This window comes from Mus musculus, chromosome 2, assembly GCF_000001635.26.
Source record: "Mus musculus strain C57BL/6J chromosome 2, GRCm38.p6 C57BL/6J".
Taxonomy (NCBI): Eukaryota; Metazoa; Chordata; class Mammalia; order Rodentia; family Muridae; genus Mus; species Mus musculus.
In genome coordinates this window covers 32645273-32668788 of record NC_000068.7, presented here as the reverse complement: position 1 = coordinate 32668788, position 23516 = coordinate 32645273, and the positions used below count along the sequence as shown (strand labels likewise).

The 23516-nt window shown below is 49.7% G+C and overlaps 1 protein-coding gene and 1 non-coding gene across 4 annotated transcripts in view; both read right to left on the bottom strand.

The window, feature by feature from the left end:
* Eng (endoglin) overlaps positions 1-22194 on the bottom strand; it is a 36075-nt gene extending 13881 nt beyond the window's left edge. For 2 of the 3 annotated variants that reach the window (NM_001146350.1, NM_007932.2), the window contains exons 1-2: positions 21765-22194; positions 11119-11273 (exon numbers count right to left, since the gene is read on the bottom strand). In NM_001146350.1, coding sequence (NP_001139822.1) covers positions 11119-11273; positions 21765-21831 — 222 coding nt within the window. In that variant the 5' untranslated portion in view covers positions 21832-22194. The remainder of the gene's footprint in view (positions 1-11118; positions 11274-21764) is intronic. The other variant, NM_001146348.1, reaches the window with a different exon arrangement.
* On the bottom strand, positions 16375-16460 carry Mir1954 (microRNA 1954). The gene has a single exon (NR_035479.1). It is a non-coding gene; the product is annotated as a microRNA 1954 (primary transcript).
* Positions 22195-23516: the final 1322 nt, after the last annotated feature.

The window sequence follows — 23516 nt, the reverse complement described above, 5'->3', positions numbered from 1 at the left end:
TGAATGAATGAGCTTGGTCCCAACCAAGCAAAAAAGAGGACAAACTAAGTCAGATCTGTGCTTCACGTAACATTCAGGATTGCGAGATTCATTTTTCCTTTCCTTTCCTTTCCTTTTCCACTTCCTTCTCCTCATAGGTTCTTGCTTTGTGCCCAGGCTGGCCTCGAACTCTTGACTCTTCCTACCTAGTTCAGTGCTGGAATGTCAGGCACATGCCAGCACATCCAGTCAGGATGATTTCCACTGAGTGTCTGCTGTAACCTGGGCCTGTAAATGTCTGAAGGTTAAGCTATGCATGGAAGCAGCGAGCCTTCTCTCACTGTCCTCTCCCCTTTTCTAGTTGTCTCTGGGAGGCCACTCTGATGCCAGCTCACTCCAACCATTCACAATTGTTCCTAGAGCTGGCATGGCGGCTCAGTGGCAGATCACACGCGCATGACCTGGTTCCACCCACATTTACCTATGAGCTCCATGGAAACAACCTAAGAAGTGGGTACTGGTAAAACGTTCACAAATTAGGAAACCGAGTCACAGAAGTGAGGTTGCTTGCCCCATGATCACACGGAAGGCTGGCAATGTCCAGCTCTGTCAAGAAGACTAAGAAGAAAAGAAAAGATGGCCAGATCAAAGCTATTCCGAGAGCTTTCTGGGCCCATGAGATGGTGAGGGAGGGGGAATGAGCAGGAGACAAAGGCGCCTGGCCCAGATCGGTGCCTCAGAAACCTTGTGGTGTCTCAGAGAACAAAGACAAGTGGAAATCCTCCCAGACACGGTCTCTGGCAGTTCCTGCCAGCAGCATGAAGTCCGATAGCGGACTGCAAGCAAGCTCTGTCCTCTGTCAGAAAGCAGAGCATGGGCTTAGCACAGAGACATCAGTGGAAAGTTTTAGGGTCTGGCTTCTAATCGACTCACTGTTGTTTCCCTGACTGATGTCACAGAGCCAGAGACAAGCGTTTCAGTCCCTGGAAAAATCTGCTCAGAAATATTTCCGCTACTCGGTAAACGACCCTCTTAATCACTCTTTGTGTTCGGGGTTACTCTTTACAGCCACAGAGGAGAAGAGCAAACGGTCTCGCTTTGTTTTCAACGTGTGCCCAGTGGTTTTGTCCTGATGGTGCTCGATCCCTTTAGGTGATCTTTATTTTAATTCTTTTAAAAATTAAACGTAAGCCAGGCGTGGTGGCGCATGCCTTTAATTCCAGCACTTGGGAGGCAGAGACAGGCGGATTTCTGAGTTCGAGGCCAGCCTGGTCTACAAAGTGAGTTCAGGACAGCCAGGGCTACACAGAGAAACCCTGTCTCGAAAAAACAAAAACAAAAACTTAAACGTGTGTGTGTGTGTGTGTGTGTGTGTGTGTGTGTGTGTGTGTGTGTGTATGTGTATGTATGTGTATTATGTGCATGCCTGGACCCCATGGAGGCCAGAAGACTCCAGCCCCTTTATCTTAGTAGTGTGTGTAGTGCATGTGCGTACGCACGGACTCACTTGCCTGTGTGTGCACACGTAGAGGCCAGAGATCCAGTCTGGATATTTTTCTCTGCCATTTTCCATTTTAGTTTTTGAGGCAGGGTTTCTTACTGTCTCTCTGTTCAGACACACCAGAAGAGGGCATCGGATCCCATTACAGAAGGCTGTGAGCCACCATGTGATTGCTGGGAATTGAACTCAGGACCTCTGGAAGAGCAGTCAGTGCTCTTAACCGCTGAGCCATCTCTCCAGCCCCCTAGGTTATTATTCTTAAATAAGTATCCTCACAGTAACTTATAGTATAATGAAAAAATGCATTTCAGACATGTGGAAATACTACCACCAATAATAATAATAATAATAATAATAATAATAATAATAATAATTTACAGTGTTATGGAGCAAACCCAGTCTTGTGCATGCTTAACAAACATCCTACCATTCAGCTGTCTCTCCAGCCCACATAATGTTTACTAATGGGTTTACATTTTAATTTCATAAGTATCTTGTTTTATTAATCTTAAAAATTATACATTTTAAGATGGCTGAAGTGGTATATAACTTTGACCCAATCACTTGGGAGGCAGAGGCAGGTAAATCTCTGTACGTTCAAGGATAGCCTGATCTACATAGTGAGTTCTGGGATAGCTACATATATCCAAAAAAAAAAAGACTCTGTCTCCGAAAATATATTCACATGCAACATATCACCCTGATTGATTTCTGTGTACCAGTAGCTTGAACACCACAGGTTGGTTACACAGCTATGTGTCTATATTTTCTTAGACAGAGTCTCTCCCTGAACCTAAAACTTCTCATTTCAGTTAGACTGCACACTTCAAATCAGTGGGTTTTACCTCAGTAAAGCAATTGTGTGCCTGTAATGTGTTATGGTCCAATGGAATTCATGCTATGCTCTGTGCTGAGCGCACAGCAAGTGCAGGCTGACTAAAGCAGGCACAGGGATTTCTCAGCTCCCAGGCTCTAGAATGGAAGTCACCCAAAGAGAGTGTGGAGCCCACAGTCCGGGACCAGCACTTGAGTGGAGCGTACGGCACTTGGCTGCCCAGTAGTAGATCCTTTTCTCTGTCCCCCCAAACAGACTGCTACCAGCTCCACCCAGAGAGCAAATAGATGGAGTCAGTTATCTGGCAGACTATGCCAGGAGACTCGCGCAGACAGGGAGATGAGGCAATGTCACTCTGGGAGGACACCACAGGTTGACACAGCTGGAACTATGAGGAGGATTTGGAAAGTGCCCTGGACATGAACCCTGCAGCTACTTTACCGTAGCTCTGATCCCTTGGTGCCTCCCTTTACTCATCTGTGAAATGGGGGCAGGAAAGGGTTGGAAACCAAGACCAGGAGGGGCCCTGGATAGAGGAAGTGAAGAAAAGAAATCGGAGGGCAGGGCACGGTCATGCCGCAGGGGGTGGGGTGGGGGGTGGGGGTGTTGGGGGCTGTACCACGGGTCAAGAGGCTGTGGCTTCAGGACACTTGTGACAAGTTTCAGCAATTCTTCCCGAATTCATAAGGCAAATTCCCACTCCATTGTCACCAGGGTCTTATGTACAGAGGAAGGGGCTGAGAGAAACTGAGGCCCCAGAGTGAGCAGTGTGAGACACGGGGAGACTGGAAAGCAGAGCTTCTGGGGGCTCTGTGCTCCCAGGCCTAACTGATGACGACCAGTTACCAGAATCACTCAGCCAGGGTTTCCACAGTAAACACTTCCCTTCCCCTCCACCCTGAGTCACTACGCCAGCCATTTGCACGCATGCATGCTGATTTCCCTCTTTCGTCCCCTGAGGGGCTGCCCGTCTTCAGCATGGGCTCCTGGGCATCTGGAGGCCCAGCAAGGATGACGTATGTGCCAGTTCCTTGACCCCAGGCCTGCCAGCACGGGCCTGTGTGACTCCTTCCCTGAGTGGGTGGGTGGGAGACCAGTTGCTATTTTGGTACCAGCTGTCCCTTAGATGCCATTGTTAGCCCAGTGGTTGGTGTCGGGAAAGGGGGATTTCGGTGAAGAGGCCCTGAGTATTAGTAGCCACTTATAGAAAGCCGTTTCCAGCAATTCTTCTAGGAGTGGAGCCTTGGGTCTGCCTGCAGCCCCCACCCTCCCAGGGCCAGCCCAGAGGAGGCCCAAGTCGGCCTCAGCAGACTGTGATGGTGCACACAGGAAGAGTGTCGCAGGCAAAGAGTTCAGAGCCAGACAGACCTGAATTAAACGTGGCTCTGTGAGTCTGGACGTTCTGTCTTCCTCTCTGGGCCTGATCTGGAGCAGGAGCTAGACAACCTACCTGCTCACGTACGTGTGAAGATGCAGGGATCCGGCCTCATAGCTGGTTTTACGATGCCTAGCTCAGCCCCTCTGGGTCCACTGATAGATTCTACTAATGCAGATAAAATTCTTTATTTTTATTTTAAGAGATGGCACCTTGCCCTGCACTCAAGTGATTCTCCTGCTTCAACTTCCCATAGAACTGGGAAGCAGGAATGTGACACTGCTGTTGACCCCAATATTTTAACTTAATAAAATAATAATAATTGTTTTTGAGACAGGGTTTCTCTATGTAGCCCTAAAGGGATGTGCCACCACCCCATTTTGAGATAGAATCTCATTGTGTGCAAGTTTGGCCTTAAACTCAACATCTTCAGTCTTTGGATATTGGGGTCACAGGTATGTGCCATCATGACTGATTTCTGAATGAAATGTTTTCAGTATGTGTGTATGTGAGTGTGTATGGTGTGTGTGTGTGTGTGTGTGTGTGTGTGTGGTGTGTGTAGTGTGTGTATGTGTGTGTTTATGGTGGGTGTAGTGTGTGTATGTGTATGTGTGTGGTGTATATAGTGTGTCTGTATGCGGTGTGTGTATAGTGTGTATGTGTATGTGTGCACGAATGTGCCAGAATAGGGAGTCAGGTCCCCGGCTCACAGCCACCTAACATGGGTGCTAGGAATCAAACTGGAATTCTTACAAAACCAGAATGTGCTCTTGAGGGCTGCCCCATCTCTCCAAGCCCAAGTCTGATTTTTTTTTTTCTTTTTTGAAACCAGGTCTTACTGGGTAACTATGGCTGGCCTAGAACTCACTATGTAGACATAGCTGGCCTCAAGTTTCTGTTTCCCAATTGCTGGGACTGAAGAGATATACCACCATGTCTAGTCTGAAACCTTTAAAATGTTTAAATATATTTAAACACAATGTGTTTGAGCTACATACAGTGGCACATGCCTGTGAGTCTGGCCCTCAGGAGGCACAAGAACTCCTGCAAGTTCAATGACACAGACTAACGGGCTGGATAAATAACAAGAACAAGCTATATGCGCTCTCCGAGAAGCATACTTAGTCAACAAAGATACCCCAAAACTTCATCTCCAAGCATGGAAAACAAACTGCCAAGCCAATGGAAATTTATTCTTATGCTAAACAAAGTCAACTTCAAACCAAAACTAGTTAAAGAAGATAAAAAGGACTCTACCTTTTGGTGTTGTTTGCCTGTTTATTTTTGAGACAGGGTCTAACTATGAAGCTCTGTTTGTCCTGGAACTATTGTAGACCAGGCTGGCCTTGTACTCAGAGATTGGCCTATGTCTGCTTCCTGAGTACTGGGATTAAAGATGCGGGCCACTATGCCAGGCATAGATTAATAAAAGAAACAATTCAAGACGATGCAACAATTCTAACTTCTATGCACCAAACATTGGAGCCTCCAATTGCATAAAACAAACACTCCAAGATACAAAGACCAACCAGGTCCTGATACAGTAACACCGGGAGACTTCAATCCTTCACTCTCCTACTCAGCAAGTCTTCCAAACTAAAAGCTAGCAAAGAAACTCGGGAGCCAAGAACAGTGTGGATGAACTGGACTTAACATACGGACAGAACATTCCACCCAAAGGGGAAGGGAACGCACATGTCTTCCTCAGCAGATTTTCTCAGAAACTTCTCCTCCAAGACCAGCCTTAGGACACAAGTCAAGACTCAACAAATGAGAGAGAGAGAGAGAAAGAGACAGACACACACACACACACACACACACACACACACACACACACAGAGTGTCCTATTTAACTGTGATGCACTAAACTATAAGCCAAAACAATTTATTTGTAAGAGAATTGTAAGGGGGGGTTTTGCTTCTTCCTTTAAATGTGCTAGGTTTGTTCTGCTTTGTGAAGTTATTGGTATTTCTTTTCTTGCTTTCATACAAGGTTTAGGGCTTGCTGAGTTGCCAGGTTCTTTCCTGTAAAGTATCCCACCGAGGACTGCCTGCTGTCCTTACTAATCATGTCTTACCTTCATTTGTGTCTGTCTCAAAATACCTACCTTTCTTTCTTTCTTTTTTTTTTTTTTTCGGAGACAGGGTTTCTCTGTGTAGTCCTGGCTGTCCTGGAACTCACTCTGTAGGACCAGGCTAGCCTCGAACTCAGAAATCCTCCTGCCTCTGCCTCCCAAGTGCTGGGATTAAAGGCATGCGCCACCACTGCCCAGCATCAAAATGCCTTTTTTTATTCTTCAGTGTTGGAAGATAGTTTTGCGAGTACAGTGTTCTTGATTCACAGCTGTTTACTTTCAGGACTTAAAAGACTTCATTTGATTTTCTCCAGGCTTTATGGACCCCCCCTTTTTTGATCGTCTACTACCTATCTGTCTGTCTATCCAATAAATATGTCCTCTCAGGGTGACTCAGTGCTGAAGCCGGGGAGATGATGAGAGCCCCTGTGCAGCCACCTGACCCTGCTACACCGGTTCCCTTCCCTGCTCATCACCTGCAAGGCACAAAGACACAAAGGAAGCTCCCTCTCCAGGGCCCCTTGGTCTCTTCAGCTTCTGAGAGCAAAGTGAGTGTGCTCATGCGTCCAGATGGGAGAAACCCAGCCCAGAATCCTCTGGGCTGCCTCCCCCAGAGCCAGCTCTGCCACTCTTCAGGTAGAGAAGAACTCACATCAGCCGGGCAGGGTTCTTTTCTGGGGACAATAATAAAAGCCACTCCCCTGCAGCCTGCACAATAGGCTCAGACACAACTGAGCAAGACACTCAGGGGTTCTGGGCACCCTGAGCAGGCTCTGCGGTGTAAGAGAAGGATTCTAGGTACATCCCTTCAGTGCTGCAAGTTTCCCACTGTGGAGCAGAGGTGTCGCCGGAAATGGGTGACAGAGAGGCTGTTCAGTGTGATACCACTTCTCAGAGCCACCCTGCCTTCCCAGCCCCTCACTGTCTCCCATGATAGCTGAGGACAATCAGTGGAGGTTCCCCTGGCTCGCTGTCTCCATGCCCCCTCTGGCTAGGCGTGAGTCAGAGCCTGGCTGGCTCCTATCTTGAGGAAGGAGCTCCCTGAGTTTGCCCAGGCCGAGGGCAGGGGGAGGTGGGGGGGGGAGCAAATCAGCAGCCAAACAAGCTTGGCTGCCTAGGTCTGGGACAGCAGAACAGGGTAGTCAGCTGATGGGAATCGCTGAGGCACCAGGCCTGTTCCTGTCTTGAAGGTCAGGATGTGACCCTAGGCCCCTCCCGGAATCCAGGCTCCGGCCTGTCCTTTGGGGACCCAGTGAGATAACCCCTGCCCAGCAGCCCCTAGTTTGTCTACAGACTTCCTCAACACACAGACACACACACTCACACAGACAGACAGACAGACAGACACTTCAAATGTCACTTTCCTGGGGTTCTTGGCTGCCACCACTCATCTGCCACACACACACACACACACACACACACACACACACACACACACACACAGGAAATCTGATGGTTATAAAGCCATGTGGGGATGGACGAGAAAGCCATCTTTCTGTGCCAGGGACTGACAAAGGAGGCCAAAGGTCAGGAGAGGCAGTGCCTCCCCCACTAGGCCTGTTCACCCACGCAATTGGCCTTTAGGCCTTTACACGTGCCATGCTACCTTGAACTTAAAAACAATTATTCTTAATTATGTGTATGTGTCTGTATGTGGGTGCCCATAGAGGCCAGAAGAGGGTGTTGGGGCCTCTGGAGCTGGAGTTACAGGCGGGTGTGAACTGCCTGATGTGGGTGCTGGGAAAAGAACATGGGGTTTCTGAAAGGGCAGCAAGTGTTCTTTGCTGCTGAGCGATCGCTCTCGCCTAACCTGGACTTCTAATGCTCCTGCATCTGCCTCTTGGGTGCTGAGCTACTCGCTGTTTATGAGATGTTGGTGATCAAACCCATGGCCTCATGATGGACAAGCACCCTAACAACTGAGCTCCATGTGCAGCCCCCAAATCCCTTCCTCTCTACAACGGGTGAGTATCTCCCTGTCACCCACAGCCTCTCATCCTTCCCAAGATGGCTAACTCCATCACTCACTCGCTCACTCACTCACTCATATCAATTCTTGGCCTGTGATTGGCTCAGCTTTACTTCCTATCTCTACCCTTGACAACAGCAAGCACCCTTGTAGAGTTGGTAGTGAGGGAGTGGCATGGATCTCGTTCTTGGAGACTCCCAGGAAGGGAAGTCAGTGCTCAGCAGGTCACAGGCTCTTGGTGGTCAAAGCACCAAGACTGACCAGGATCACGGACAGATAGGCCAGGAACTCCACGAGCCTCCACCTCCATTAGCCTGCCTGAAAATGGATCTTCAGTCTCTGCCTCTTCTCCATTGAGTTCGAACTAGTGTGAGGTTTAAAGAGTAATAAACTAAATGGAAGATGTTTGGAAACTGGGTCATGTCCAAGTATTTACAGATGAAAAATGGAGTCCAGGAGACATAGTAATAATGACAAAATTTATAACAGCCAAACTAGAGCTTTCACTGTGGGCAGGTTCTGTGTTCTGTGTTCTGCTTTCTTTATCCTGGAGTCTCACAGTAACCTGTGAGGTAGGAAAGATTATCATTGTCTCCATGTTTCCCGTGGGAAGACCAGGGTTCAGACAGCTTTGCCAACAAAGCGATGTGGCCGTGAGATTAGCTGAGGTTCAGATGAGGACTGACTGGCTCCAGACGCTACGTCCTCTTTCCTTGGTTTGTTTTCTGAGCAAACTCTCACTACGTTGGCCAGGATGACCTAAAACGTGTACTGTTACAAGCCATCCTCCTGCCTCAGGCTCCTGAGTAACTGGGAGCTCAGTCTCACACTACAATGCCTGACTAAAAGCCGTGCTCCTAAACACTGTATCGTGGTCCCATTTGAATGCATTTATTACACAAATATGCATTCATTTATGGAATATATTAATTATTTGGAATAGACCAGGTCCTGAACCAGGTTCCATAGTTTCATAATTCTTGAGCGAGCCTCTGAACCCAAGAAAAATATAAGAGGTGCCCCTTCAGCAGCTCAAGCTCTATGCAAGGTGCAGGCCAATGACAGGTCCAGGACTGAACCCTGGGACCCCAGCTCTCTTTCCTACCCCTTCAAAATGCATATCCTTCATAGTCCTAGGGCTGGAGGCCTGGCCTGATGGGTTAGATGTCACAAGGTCGGTTGGGAAGAGAGGTGGCAGCAGCTCCCTAAGCCTTTAATCCTAGCACTTGGGAGGCAGAGGCAGGTGGATTTCTGTGAGTTCCCGGACAGCCAGGGCTACACAGAGAAACCATGTCTCCAAAACACCAAAAAAAGTAAAAATAAAAATGTCCCATGATCTATAAAGTTCTCTGGAAGGGGCAGAGGGCTACAAGGAAATTCTCTTGTCACAGATGCTGGAATCCTTGGACTATGCCATGAGTTACTGTGGCACCCCACACACAACACAGCCCTAAAACTCCTTCAGTGGTCACCATTGCTCATAGACTAAAAACCAAGTTCTCAATAACTGCCATTTCTCCAGTTCTGCTCCTAGGTGAACCTCAAGGTCCTGTCAGAGTCTGAGCGGGCAGCTCCCTCCCTCTGCTTACATCCTCTCCCCGGCTGTGCCCACACTTGGGAGGGTCCAGCTCCTCTGTGTTGTCACGTCCTCCAGGAAGCCCTGCCTAAGCTTAGCAGCTGAAGTACCCTGCCACAACACCAGTCTCCTGTGTCCTGGCTGGAACTGTCTACACACCTGTGGCCCAGAGACCTGGCCATCTGGCTGGGATCTTCCTCTGCCTGGCTTTGCTGTCAGGAGACCCCAGGATCACCCAGAAGAGGTGCAAGGGCCTAAACCTGAGAACAAAATGAACTTACAGGAAAGCTTCTTATTTTTCCATATCATTACTGACTTGAAAAACAATTGCTATGCTTATGAAAGCCAAATAAAATGTATTTGGTACTATCTGTACCTTGGGGGTTATCAAAGCCCACAGTCCTTGTGGCAGGCAGGGCCCCCCGATATTGGTGGTCTGGGCACCTTCTTATCACTACACAAAATGCAAAGTAACTCAACAGTTTTAGGGGCAGGTTGGCTACAAATTCATCCCATGCTCCTAATTCATTCTTGTGGCCTTAGTCTACATCAGCTAGGCGTGGGCTGCAGCCCAGGCAGGCCAGTGAACCTGACCTTGGCTCTGAGGTCCCTAGGATTCTGGTGTGTCTGTCCTCTGACTTTCAGTTCATGTTTTACTTCTCAAGGGTGGACTCAGTTTCCTCCTCCAAGAAATGAGAATAATACGGGACCCTAATGAGCCCCCGCCATGTCTGTATCCATGGCTAGGGATGTAGCTCAGTTGGTAGAATGTTTGCCTGGCAGGCATGAGACTCTGACCCTGAAGCCCAGGGTCATGTAAGTCTGATGTGGTACACGTACCTATAATCCCAGAACTTTGGAGATAGGAGGATTAGAGTCATCCTTAGCTGTATAGCAAAACCGAGGCCAGCCTGGGCTACATGAATCCTAGTTCAAAAAAAGAACTAATCAACCAGACAAAGCTGGTGGCTTCCTAGGTGACGGTAGGCTGCAGCCTAACACCTAGCATGCAGCAAGCATTTGACAAATGGGCTATGGCTGCTCTACATCTAGACAAACTGGAGGCAAGCCGCTGGAGATCAGACTTGAGGCTGGCTTGCGGGGTTTGGATCTCAAAGGATGCCTAGTGGACTCGCAGATGTTTGAGGTGAGGTAGACTAGAACTCAACCCTTTCTCCAAAGCCCAGCTTAGAGTGGAGTCATGTCCTCTGAAAAGCTCTGAGAGCCCTGTCACTAGCTGCATCTAGACACAAGCTTCCCTAGTTCACACTAACACATTTAACTAGCTCTTTTCTATCTGGGTCCTTTCCTTTTTTGTTTTTTGCCAGGTGTGGTGGCGTATGCCTTTAATCCCAGCACTCTGGAGGCAGAGGCAGGTGGATCTCTGTGAGTTCAAGGACAGCCTGGTCTACAGAGTGAGTTTCAAGACAGCCAGGGCTACACAGAAAAACTCTGTCTTGAAAAAAAAAGTGTGTGTGTGTGCGCTCACGAGAGTCAGAGAACAACTTGAGGAAGATGTTCTTTGCTTATGTAGGTTCAGAGACTTGAACTCACGTCATCCTGTATGGTGGTAAGTGCCCTCACCCGGTGAGCCACAAGCTCCCTTACCCATGAGCCATGTCACCGGCCCTCCAGCTGGCTCTTGTGATGTGTTCCAGAAAATCATACCTTCTACCTCTTAAGGGCCCTCCCAGGACTTGCCCCATCAGCCCCATGGCTGAGGTGCTAGTAAAGCTGTAAGAAGTCACCCTTCACCCAGTCTACTCCGATTCTTAAGGGACCCCGCCAAACCTGCCTGAGGTACTCACTCCGGGAAAATCCAGGAAGAGAACGTGGACTTCACGCACAGCATTGGCAGCCTGAGCTACACAGCCCTCGGAGACCTGGCTGGTGGTAAACGTCACCTCACCCCTTGTGGGGTCCACAGGCTGTAGATCACAGCCGACTCTTTCTGCGAGACCTGCTGGGAAAGCATAGTGGGAAAGCAGGTTAGGTCAGAGGAGGATGGGGCAGGAATGTTTGTCTAGTGTGGGCAAGGCAGTCCCTGGCACTGGGAGGGAAGAGTACTAATTGTATTCCTAGTCTCTTTAAGAATTATTGTTGCGGGGCTGGAGAGATGGCTCAGTGGGTAAGATTACTGACTGTTCTTTCAAAGGTCATGAGTTCAAATCCCAGCAACCACATGGTGGCTCACAACCATCCTTAGTGAGATCTAACACCTGTGTCTGAAGACAGCTACAGTGTGCTTAGATGTAATAATAAATAAATCTTAAAAAAAATTATTGTTGCTAGCCGGGCGTGGTGGTGCACGCCTTTAATCCCAGCACTTGGGAGGCAGAGGCAGGCGGATTTCTGAGTTCGAGGCCAGCCTGGTCTACAGAGTGAGTTCCAGGACAGCCAGGGCTACAGAAAAACCCTGTCTCGAAAAACCAAAAAAAAAAAAAAAAAAAAAAAGAATTATTGTTGTGTTATTGTTGTTGTTGTTGTTGTTGTTATTTGGAGGCAGAGCTGTGGTAGCCCAGGCTGGCTTCAATGTAGCCAGGGATGGTTTTGACCTTCAGGTCTTCCAGCCTCTGCCTCCCTAATGCTAGGATTCCCCACCACGCCTGGATACAACCACGTTCACTTTCTGAACATTTCCCAGGTACACGTATGAGCCCAGAGCTCAAGGCGTATGACATCTTCATAGCTACCTTACATGGTAGATATCATTTCATACTCTCCACAGATGGGCAAACTGAGACACAGCCGGAGAAAGTCTCTCCTAGGATCATAGTGTTAGTAGGTATAATGTTGGAAGGAAGGTAAGAGCCAGGGTACCAATAAGTCTGAATTTCAGATAAACGGGAATCCTTTTTCAAGGTATAATTTTAAATATATAATTATATACTTATATTGCAAAAACAGTTTGCCTGAAATGAAATTTTAGCTAATTTTCAGAAGTATTTGTTTGTTTTTTGTTCTTTTTGTATTTTTGAGACAAGATCTCACTGTGTAATCTCAGTTGGCCTAGAACTCATTCTGTAGACCAGGCTGGCCTTGAACTCACAGAGATGGCCTGTCTCTGCCTCCCCAGTGCTGGGATTAAAGGCAAGTGCCACCGTGCCCAGCTATCTATTGCTGGCAGGGTGACCCAAGGGGTAGGGCCCATGGTGGACCCCAAGTCTTAAGGCCAGTTCAATCCAAAGGAAGGAGTGTGTGTACCGGGTGGCGTTGAGGAGGAAAAACGGTTTTCCCTCTTCAGACCTCAAGGTGTCCATTCCTGAGAGGCCGTTTCTGAGGAGGGAATTTCCTGCCTCAGGGGGAGCAGCCCAGGTTAAAGGCGGTGATGTAGAGCAGGCCTCACAGTCGGCTGCAGGGCGGCCCGGAAACACGGGTCCCAAGGGAGAGGAATGGAATTTCACCCTGACCCAGCAGAGGAGGAAGAGGAAATGAGGCCCCTACACCTCGTCCTAAGGAATGTGCTGAGGGGAAGGGGGGCTGTGGAGGAGGGACAGAGAAGGGGAGGCTGTTTGGAAGTTTATGTCTCCATCTTGTCGTGTTCACTTCCTGTTTTCTTGGAGATCAAAGATGGGCGAGGAGGGCCAGGCTTCACGTCCAGCTGACGCCAGTGCTGAGGATGGGGGGCAGGCCGGCTCTTCCTGAACCCCAGGCGCCTGTGGCCTGGCCAGCCTTCTCCCCCACCTTTGTAGCTAGCTTGTTGGGCCCAAAGCCACTGAGGTCAGAGAAGGAGGTAAGATGGCTACCTTACACCCCACCAACACCCTCCCTCAGATATCTCCATCTTGGGAGGAGAATAGGAGCAGGTATCTACTGCTGCTGTAAGAGCCCAAACTTAGCAGCCATTACTCTAGTCGCAGTAGCAACTTGCAAGAGACATCTGTGTGTTTGAGCAATACGGGAGTTTGGTTCAAAGCAAGTCCCTGGGAGCCAGGCCCAGTATCCCAGGCCCAACTAGTTCTGACTAGCTGTGTGGTTTGAGGGAATGATTTCAGGACTTTGGGCTTTAGTTTCCTGATCTCTACAATGGCAATAGGAAGAGAAAGCACCCGGCCCTGGAGGTTGTTGGGAGCCATTTGTGAGACAGGGCATGTGGTAGTTTCATTTCTGTAGTTTTCTTGTCTGCATTTAAGGGTGGGGGTGAAGCTGAGGACAGGACTAATTTTGAGGTTTCCCTCACCCCAACAGACTAAGGGTTGGCACCATTTCCTCTTGTCAGTCTCCCATCTGGTCTGTCCCCACTCCTACCTAGAAGGGGAGGCTGCAACCTCAAGAGACAGGACACTCACATCAAGGTCATACATGCGTATGGCTGCCCTCTGGGTCTCCGACTACTCCCTCCACATGGCCCACCATCTGGCCTACAGATCTTCGGACTTTTCCTGACCCCCCCTCCCCAGACTTCCAGGAACCCCAGTTCCTCTGGCATTTGGGGCCGCCTCCTCCATGCCGTCAGCCAGCGCCAGCAGGAGAGGCCGCGGGCCTGGCCATTATGTAATGATCAGATAACAGGCCAGGCTGGGAGATCAGATAAGAGGCCCATTTATTTTGGGGCCTTTTCGAATACTGGTTGCCCCCACCCCACAGACGAGAATGGGGAGACAGGAGGGAGTGTGACGCCTGAGCCTGTCTCCAGCAGCCCAAGGCGGGCCCAGGCCAGCTGAAAACAATCCCCTGGTACCAAGGGAACTGCCCGGGGCCTCCAGGGAACTGTTGGAGGAAGGGCCGCTGGGGGCCTACAAGTCACCTTTGGAGAACTGGGTGACCCTGACCTCCCGAGGAAACGTCTGGACCATCCTCCTACTCCTCCTCCTCCTTCACCCCACAATCACAGGCCTTACACAGCCAGTCCCCATTCCACCCCAAATAGCTCCCGGAGGTCATCAAGTTGCTCTGGGGCCCGATGGCCTGGTCATAAAGGCCTCGCTCTCCTTATTGGTAGGCATAATAACCACACAGTAAGTCCCATCACGATCCCTGTCTGGAAGCTTTGTATGACTACATTCCTTGGATCCTTACAGCAGCCTTTGGAGGGCAGTGGGGGGGGGGTTCTTATGCCCATCTCATGGGTAGTTAGGGAGGCTAAAGAATTTCCCTAGGAGACCCAGACTTTCAGCAACAGGCCCTGGTCGTGAACTCTGAGGGTCTAGTTCTAGCCCCAGCGTGTGCTTTCTGTAAGTCAGTTCTGATGCTCATCTCCGTGGTTCCCATGGGTGCTATGAGTGTCTGCGACACCGAGGAGGGCACTTTCAGACCAAAGTCTTCTTCAGTCACCCGACTCAGGCACCCTCTACTCTCTTCAGAGTCCAATCACAACCTCATAGCTGTCCCATCTCCCAGCCAGGCCACCAGCAAGACACAGATCCCCGCTTGTATGCCTTTCCCAGAATTTCCCAACAGCCACTGAGTCAAATTCACAAGCTGTGGTCTAAAGTGAGGTCAAAGGATGGCGAGGTTGACACATTCCACAAATTCCTATCCTAACTGTGCCGCAGCCGCCGGCCAGGCTCCTTTTTATGCCTCCCAATTATGATCCCTACACTGAGGTGGTAAAAACCCTCTGTCACCTTCAGAGAGCTGGTCACATGCACAGCGCTAAGCCATCCGCTAATGAATGGAGATGGCTCAGGAACTGCTGTGGGGACTGTGTCCTTCCAGTCAGAGGTGAACATTTCCTCCAAACACACCCTGCCTGCCTCTGCCCCTTCTCAGGCCAACGGCTGTCCTCTTAGATGTATTTATTTTAGTGTCATGTGCATAAGTGTGTACCTGCATGTGTGTTTGTGTGCCATGTGCTGGCAGTGCCCCTCAGAGGGCAAAAAGGGGCATCAGGACCACTGGAACTGGAGCTATGGACAGTTGTAAGCTGCCATGTGGGCTCTGGGAACCAAATCTGGGTCCCCTACAAGAATGGCAAGTGCTGGCTACTGCAGAGTCACCTGTCTAGACCCTAGTGACCACATTTTATTGATAGCCTGACCAACTTGTCTCAACTGTCAAAACCACTGTTGGCCGGGTGTGGTGGCGCACGCCTTTAGTCCCAGCACTCGGGAGGCAGAGGCAGGCAGATTTCTAAGTTCCAGGCCAGCCTGGTCTACAGAATGAGTTCCAGGACAGCCAGGGCTACATAAAGAAACTCTGTCTCAAAAAACAAAAAGAAACACAAAAACAAAAATAATCAAACAAAAAAACCCACTGTGGCCTCTTCTTGAAGCAGGTGCCTCCTAGCCTCCTGCTGGTGGTAGCAACGGGGAGACAGCACTCAGCTTCAATCTCAGCACTCGGAAGGCAAAGGCAGATGGATCTCTCTAAATTCAAGGACAGCCTGGTCTATAGGGTGAGTTCAAGGACAACCAGGGCTGCACAGAGAAACCTTATCTCAAAAAAGCCAAAACAAACAAGCAAACAACAAAAACAACAAAACCCAAACCACGACGACCACCACCAAAACAAAAGGGAGAGAAAGAGGAAGGGGAGAGGGGAGAGGTACTTCCTTAGGTCTGTGGGCCCCCCCTCTCCCCGATGTCTTAGAGTCAGGTGGTACTTCACTGCCTTTATCTGTTTTGATGGTTTGGGCAGTTTTGTTTCTCATGTGTGTGTGGGTAAGTGTGTAAGGGTGTATGCGTGCTTGTGCATGTGTGCAATTTACACCCAGGATCCTCAGCACCACCTCCTTGCTGATGGAGATAGTCTTTCACTAGCCTGGGGCTCACTGGGCAGACTGAGCTGAATAGCCAGTGACCCCCAGGGAGCTTCCCAGCTCCTACTCACTAGCATGTGGATTGCTCTGCCCAGCGCCACGCCCGGTTGTTTTTATTAAATTTATTACTATTATTTATTATTATTATTGTCATCATCATCATCAACATTACTGAGTGAGCTCTGGGCACGGAATGCAGGTCCTCAGTGTTTGCATAGCAAATGCTTACTAGATGAACATTCTCCCCATTTATGACAGGGTCTTAGCCAGAGAGCGGTGGTGCACACCTTTGATCCCAGCACTCAGGACACAGAGTCAGGCAGATCTCTGAGTTCAAGGCCAGCCTGGTCTCCAGAGTGAGTTCTAGGATAGCCAGGGCTACACAGAGAAACCCCGTCTCAAACAAACAAACAAACAACAGGGTCTCACTCTGCAGTTCTGGCTGACCTCATTGACCTCTCAGGCAGTCTCACCTGCCATCTCCTTGTCCTGAGTGATGGCTTTAGAGGTGTGTGCCACCACTCCTGGCCTGTGTTCTTGTTGTGTTGTTTCACATGCATTTATTTTTCTCTGTATGAGTCTTTTATATGTATGTATGTATGTATATAGGTATGCATGTGTGTATATACGCATGCATGTATGTATGCATGTATTGTGTGTATGCATGCATGTGTGTATATATGTATATGTGTGCATGCATGTGTATGTATGCATATATGTACCTATTTTTATATGTATGTGTATTATGTACATATGTATGTATGTGTGTATGTATTTGTATGTATGTGCGCCATAACCATGGGAACAAAATCTGGGTCCTCTGAAGGAACAAGTGTTCTTAACCACTGAGCCATCTCCCAACCTCTGGTTTTCTCTTTTTAAGATTCAATTAATGTGTGTGTGTGTATGTGTGTGTGTGTGTGTGTGTGTGTGTGTGTGTGTATGTGTACAGGTGCCTGCACTGGATCCCCTAGTGCTGGAGTTAAAGACAATTGCGAACTATGTGATATGGATTCTGGGAACCCAACTCATGTCCTCCAAATGCTCCCCAGTGCTGGGTTGCTTTGTGAGACGGGATTCCCCACAGCCCAGGCTGCCCTGAAACTGACTATGGATGTGGAACGCATCTAGAATTCTTGATTCTCTTGTCTCAGTCTCCCAAGTGCACCCATACTTGGTTGCAGCTGTTTAGCTTTGTCTAAGAGGGACGGCCATTGCCGGGCTGAGACGGTGGGGGCACGGGGGCAAATCTCAAACCACAGGAAGATGCTTGTCCATCCCCTTAGGTAACTCATGGAAACGGCTGGTCCAAGGTTCAGGGACATGGCTATCCACTCTAATTTGTGTTACTTAGCAATTGCTCTTATCTCCTAGTCTCCTCATCTGCAACAGAGGGGTAACAGCCTAGACTAGTGCCAGTGCTGGTATACAGTAAGCGCCACATAAATGCCAACTGGCATACCCAGCACCCTACTTACACATCCATGTTAAATCCAATTTACTCTGGAATGGGCACCCCACCTCAACTTGCAGAATTGCTGCCCCAACGCCTGGTCTGGAGGAAAAGGTAGAACCCAGAACTGGGCCCCCAGAGTTCTAAATCTCCTGTGCCTAGCCACCAAACGGCCCAGAGAGGAGGCTGGGTTAGAGCAGACAGCCTGGGGTGGAAATCAGGGCCTGTCACTGAGAACTGCCAGACCTGCCTGAAGACCCCAGAGCACACGGAGCAGGCCTGTCCTCCAAGGTCCCAGCACTGGTCCACATGTGACACAGAGCAAGTCCTCTGTCCCTCTGTCTCTCTGGCTGAGGTGAGAGAAAATCTTTTTTTTTTTAACTGTTTAAGATTTATTTTATTATTCGTGTGTATGTGTGCATGCCTGCATGAGCTTATGCGCACTACATGGATGTGTGCATGTGACTGTGGCAGCCAGAGGACATGGGATTCCCTAGAACTGGAGTTACAGGTGGTTTTAATGTGAATAAGTTGAATCTGGGTGTGGAGAGAGAATGTCCCAATAGTGGTCGCAGGAGTGGTCATGTCCTCATAGGTCTCAGGGAGCTACTGTCCTGACTAATGCAGTTCTTTGTTCATCCCTCTTTCCTTCTGGAATGTGACCTCGAAACCATAGATTCAATCTCTGCCCTTTGCCACCAGCTCCTTCTGCACTGAATCCAAGATTCCCAGCCATCGGTAAGGAAGTTTCAGGTCATTCTCCGCCCCAGCCGCAGGCAAATGACACCTACTGTTTGAGACACTGCTCAGCCACAGGTGCCTAACCCCAGTCACCAGGCTCATGCCACAAGTGCCAGGAGCTTCCAAATGCCATAAGCCAAAATACGGGGATGGGTGCGTGCGCCAAACTGGAACAGAAGGGAGACCACTTAGATATTCAAGCAGGGACTTGCTGTTCAAATGGTGGCGTGCAGATGCAACAGAATATTCCAGAACTGCAGACAAACTGTGATAGAGTCCAAATAATGCCATGAAAAAAATACGGCAGTTCAGAAGGGTCCACAGGACTCTCGCATGCTCATCTGAAGGACCAGAATACTTGGTGAAGCCCTGGAGGCTGCCTATAGATGCCAACAGAGCTCGGAGTGTTTGTCTGCAGTACTGAAGACTGGACATGGAATATTCTAGAAAAAAAAAAACACTGCCATTGATATGCTAGCCTTAATCAGAAGGAGTGTGAGTGTGTGTGTGTGTGTGTGTGTGTGTGTGTGTGTGTCTACCACCGCATGCAAAGGTCAGAGGACAACATAAGGCTCTCTCTTCCCATTATATAAATTCTGGGGAATCAAACTCAAGTTATTAGCCTTGGCGGCAGGTCTTTATTCGCTAAGCTGTTTTGTTGGCCCATGGACCTAAGACTTTTTTTTTTTTTCGAGACAGGGTTTCTCTGTGTAGCCTTGGCTGTCCTGGAACTCACTCTGTAGACCAGGCCGGCCTCGAACTCAGAAATCTGCCTGCCTCTGCCTCCCGAGTGCTGGGATTAAAGGCGTGCGTCACCACACCCGGCCTGGACCTAAGATTTTAAAATTCATTTCCCCCATCTCTTCTTATCTCCCCCACTCCATTCCCTTGCTCCCCTGCCCCCCACTTCTCTCAAGACAGGTCTTCATCTAGTCCAGTCTGGCCTTGAGCTTGTGATCCACTTTCTGATCCCGCCTCTACCCCCTGACTACTGGTATGACAGGTGTGGCCGCCATGCCTCCCTCTGTCCTCCTAGCCTACTAAGTGCTTTGCCACATAGCTGTACCCCAGAGCCCCTCATTCATCTGTTTTCCTTGGGGAACAGACACATGGTTAAGTTGTTCTTTAAGAATCTCCACACGCATGTTCTTTAAAGGAATTCCAGGGCCAGAGAGTTGACTCAGTGGTTAAGAGCACTTGCTCTTCCAGAGGACCAGGGTTCGATTCCTGGCACCAACCTGGAGGCTCACAACTGTCTGTACCTCCCTGGACACACAGACATGCATACAGGCAAAACAAACATACAGATAAACTAATAAAACAAATCCACGTCTTCGATTTCTCCAGAGTCTAGAGAAAATCGCACACTGGAAAACAGCCACACCGAATGCGCGGCCACACTGAGTGCACAACCTTCCAGAAGTTTCTCTGTGCAAATGGCATCAGTGCTGTTTTATCAGTAGAAACGGATGTCTGTGTAAGGTTTTTACGGTGTGATGTGTCCCATACACATGTGTCATGGTGATTGGATCCATTGTGGTAGCTGCTGGATGACATTCTGTGACAAGACTTCTTCAATGATACCCCTGCTGACAGACATTTGGGTAGAATCTGGTACCTGTGGGCCACATATCCTTACAGTGGAGTAGACAGGTAACTCTCAAGGACTGACTTTGCTTTCTTTTCTTTTCTAGATAGAGTCTTACTATGTAGCCCAGGCTGGCCTCGAACTCACCACATAATCTAAGCTGGCCCAGGACTTGAGTGGACAGTATGGCCTCAAACCTCCAAGTGCTGAGATTACAGCTGTGTACCACCACACCCAGCTTAGGGCTGGCTTTGAGTTGTGAGGGTAAGGCGCTACACACAAGTTACAGATTTAGAAAATTCTGCTGTGTTGTGTTCTGGGAGACTGGGCCTGTTTTTTGTGCCCAGTCCCTCACCCTATGCACTGAAAAGCTAAATTCTGTGCCCTGGCCAGTCAGGGCTACATAGTGAAACCTGGTTTCAAGAAAGAAAATAAGTTATGTATGTATGTATGTATGTATGTATGTATGTATATATGTATATATGTATACATATGCATCTGTAAATATAAATGTGTATAATTTTTTTTAAAATTCAGGACCTTCCATATGGCGGGTAAGAGCCCTACCATGGCACTACACACCCAGCTAGTCACAATGAGAACTCATATTTCCTAATTCTTTTAGCCACGTTACCCTCAGGTACCCTTGCGGGCACCTGTACCTCTCAGCTCTGTAGGGGAGAGAGGCAATTGCTGTGTGCCACTGTACTCTGATTTCCAAATAAGAACTGAGTGTTTGTGACCTGAAATCAGCTCTGAGGAAATATGCATACCACCACAGTCTACTGGTCTATCCTCTGAACAGTCACCTAGACACTGACACCCCACTTCCCATCCTACAAGGCAGGTTTCCCCAAGCCGGGGGGAAGAGGGCCTGGAATCCTGTCCCAGCCTGGGGTCAGACTCTGTTGGAGTAGGTGGATTTGGAAGGTTAGAGCCTTCATTTTCTCTTCTGGGAAATGGGGTAATTGGGGCAGCCATCTTGCAGGGTCATGTGTGGTCAGAATAAGGGTTCTGAGGGGCCACAGGCCTTGAGTCAAATCCCTGATAAGTCACTCAGTGTTTCTGAGACTCAATTTCCGGTTAACCCGCGATGACAGATTTCCCATCAATTGTGGACTTTGAGTGCCAGGATGGCCCCATCATTTCCCATACTCTTTCTTCCAGGCTGCCCACCCCAACCCTTGAACATGCCCCTGAATCTGCAGGTTGGTAGGCGGGGATCCTCAGGGAGGTGGCTGGGGACCAGGCCCTGCTGTGACCCTTCGTGAGTAGGACTGGGGTCCAGGCTCCTCACCGACCCTCCTCAGATCACTTTCAATAGTCACCCTGGCTGAGAAGATCCACAGAGTCCCTAATGGAGCCTGTACCCTTCTCAGAAAGGCAAATGGAGAAGGCCAGAGCATGTGCCCTTGGGGGGTTCCGGGAGCGGGCAAAGCCCGGGAATGCTGGGAGAACTTGAAGCTAGTGAAACAGAAACTCTTCGGACAAATGATCTCATCACCAGTCTTTGCTCTAAGCATCCTCTGGCACGGAGGCCTCAAGGCTCATACAAGAAAACAAGGAGGTCAAAGTTGGACCCAGAGCCTAAATTTACTTCTGCATCCTCCTTCCTAAACTTCCTCAAATGGGAAACTCAAGGCTCAGAGATGGGAGGGAATACTCTCAGTGATGCATAGCAGTGTAGCTCCTGGCCTTCTTGATAGCTGAACACAGCAGGAAGGATAACAGGAAGGTGCCAACGCTAACTTAAATAGCTTATCCCACTTCTCCCCAGACGTCTAATGCTTAAGTTTGGCATCCTATGAAACATTTTACTCCCACTGAACCAAAATAGTTGGTGATCCCATTTCTACCTCCTAATACATTGGGGGTGGCTTCATCAGCTAGTAGCTTGGGACATGGGAATAAGACCTGTAACACCCAGGGTCTAGCCTGGGCTTGTTCCCACCCAGGGGCGCTGGACACTTACTTGTGGGTACAAAGCTATAGATGACAAACAGCAGGGTAATGGGCAGAGGGAGCACGCCACGGTCCATGCTGTCCACCCGGGAGTCTGTGCGCTGGGCCTTATCCGGTATCCAGAGGTAAGGCTGCGGGCGGGCGCCGGGGCCTGCGTGGGTTCGCGCGGGGATCCGAAGGGAGCAGGCGGCCGGAGCGACCACGTCCCTGCTCCAGCCTTCTGAGGTGGCGGCGGAGAAGTCAGGAGAAGTGGGCTCGAGACTCACAGCAGGGCAGGAGTCTCTAGCTGACTGGGTGGTGGGAAAGAGTCACTGGGCTCTTTCGGGCAGCAGCTGTCGGCGGTCCTGGCCTGGGGACGGGACACAGATGAAGGCAGGGGTCTGACTGTCAGGGCAGGGAGCTCAGCTCATCCAGCCCGGCCCAGAGAGGCAGGAAATGCGCTTCCTTAGAGAAGGGGCCGGGCCAGGCTGCCTGCCAGGCGAGTAGAGGAAGTGCCACAGGCTTTGTCGCTGGGTGGGGGGCCCTGGGATGGGGAGGTAGGGTGATGGGAGGGCCCAGGCAACAGACCTCCCCCATGCACCCCACCCTCCACCTACCCTTGCCAAGGCTGGCTGGTGAGGACACATCTGGCAACCTTATAGGGGACAAGGTCTGGTTGAAGTCCCTGTAGCTCGGGTTCCATTCTACAGATGAGAAAACAAACTGGGACAGCCTTCTGGGAAGATGGAACTTGGGATTCTAGCTGGTCCCCGCCAGCATCAACACAGACTTTCAGAAGCATCGCCCTTGGTTGCACCCTTTGTATTATAGACAGGGAAACTGAAGCCCAACATGAAGAAGATGCGTTCCCAGGTTAACATAGTAGAACAGCTGAGACTGTTCCCATGGAGATGGTCAGGGCCCACACAGTCCCAAAGGCAAGGGAAACACAGCTGACTTTGGTGGCACCCACCTATAATTTTTGCCCCCTGCAGGCCATGGCAGAAGGGATTCGCTGACTTGCAGATCAGCCTGGGCTGATACATAGGGACACTATGTATCCAAAGAGGGACAGGCACAAACTTTCATGGCATTTCTGAAGTCTGATAGCCCTGGGTCTGGGCCTGCCTTATTTATTTCCAAGTAACTCCCTAATCTCTGTTGTTGTTTGTAACGCAGGGCCCAGCTGGGTCCTCTTCACAGCCAGGCTCTTGGGAGATCCCTGAGGGCCAGATGCTAGCCTGCTACAACACTGAACCCTGGGCCAGGTCTGCAGGAGCCGGTTCTCAATCCAGCTCCCTTCCTCAGCCAAGGCAACAATCCCAGAAAGACCCCTGCTCATTCTGCAAACAGTGAACACATACTGTGTCCCCACTGTGCTGCTGGGTAGCATTTAGGGTCAAGCCCAGGGAAGCTTGAAGAAGAAACCTGAGCTGCCCAGAGAGGTGTCAGGGACTGGGGGAGTCCAGATGCAGCAAGCAAAGAACCAAGCATAGGCTAAAGCTGTAAGTGGTATTTGCATCATCCCGGGGCAATAGTAAGGATGTGGGGAGGTTAAGATGCCTATCTCTGCCCACTCCAACATAAGGGGCAGTGGGAGTCATCTCTCTTGAGAAGGCTGAGAAGCAGAACCTCTGAAAGGAGACGTTGACCTGGCGTTTCAGGCCTGGCTTCTAGGTGCCCTCCAGTCTTTGTGCCTCAGTGACCAGGCAAGGTCAGCAGTTTGTCTCTGTGGGGGGCTGACATGAGGCAGGGAGGGTGGGTGTGGTTCCTAAGGCAGCCT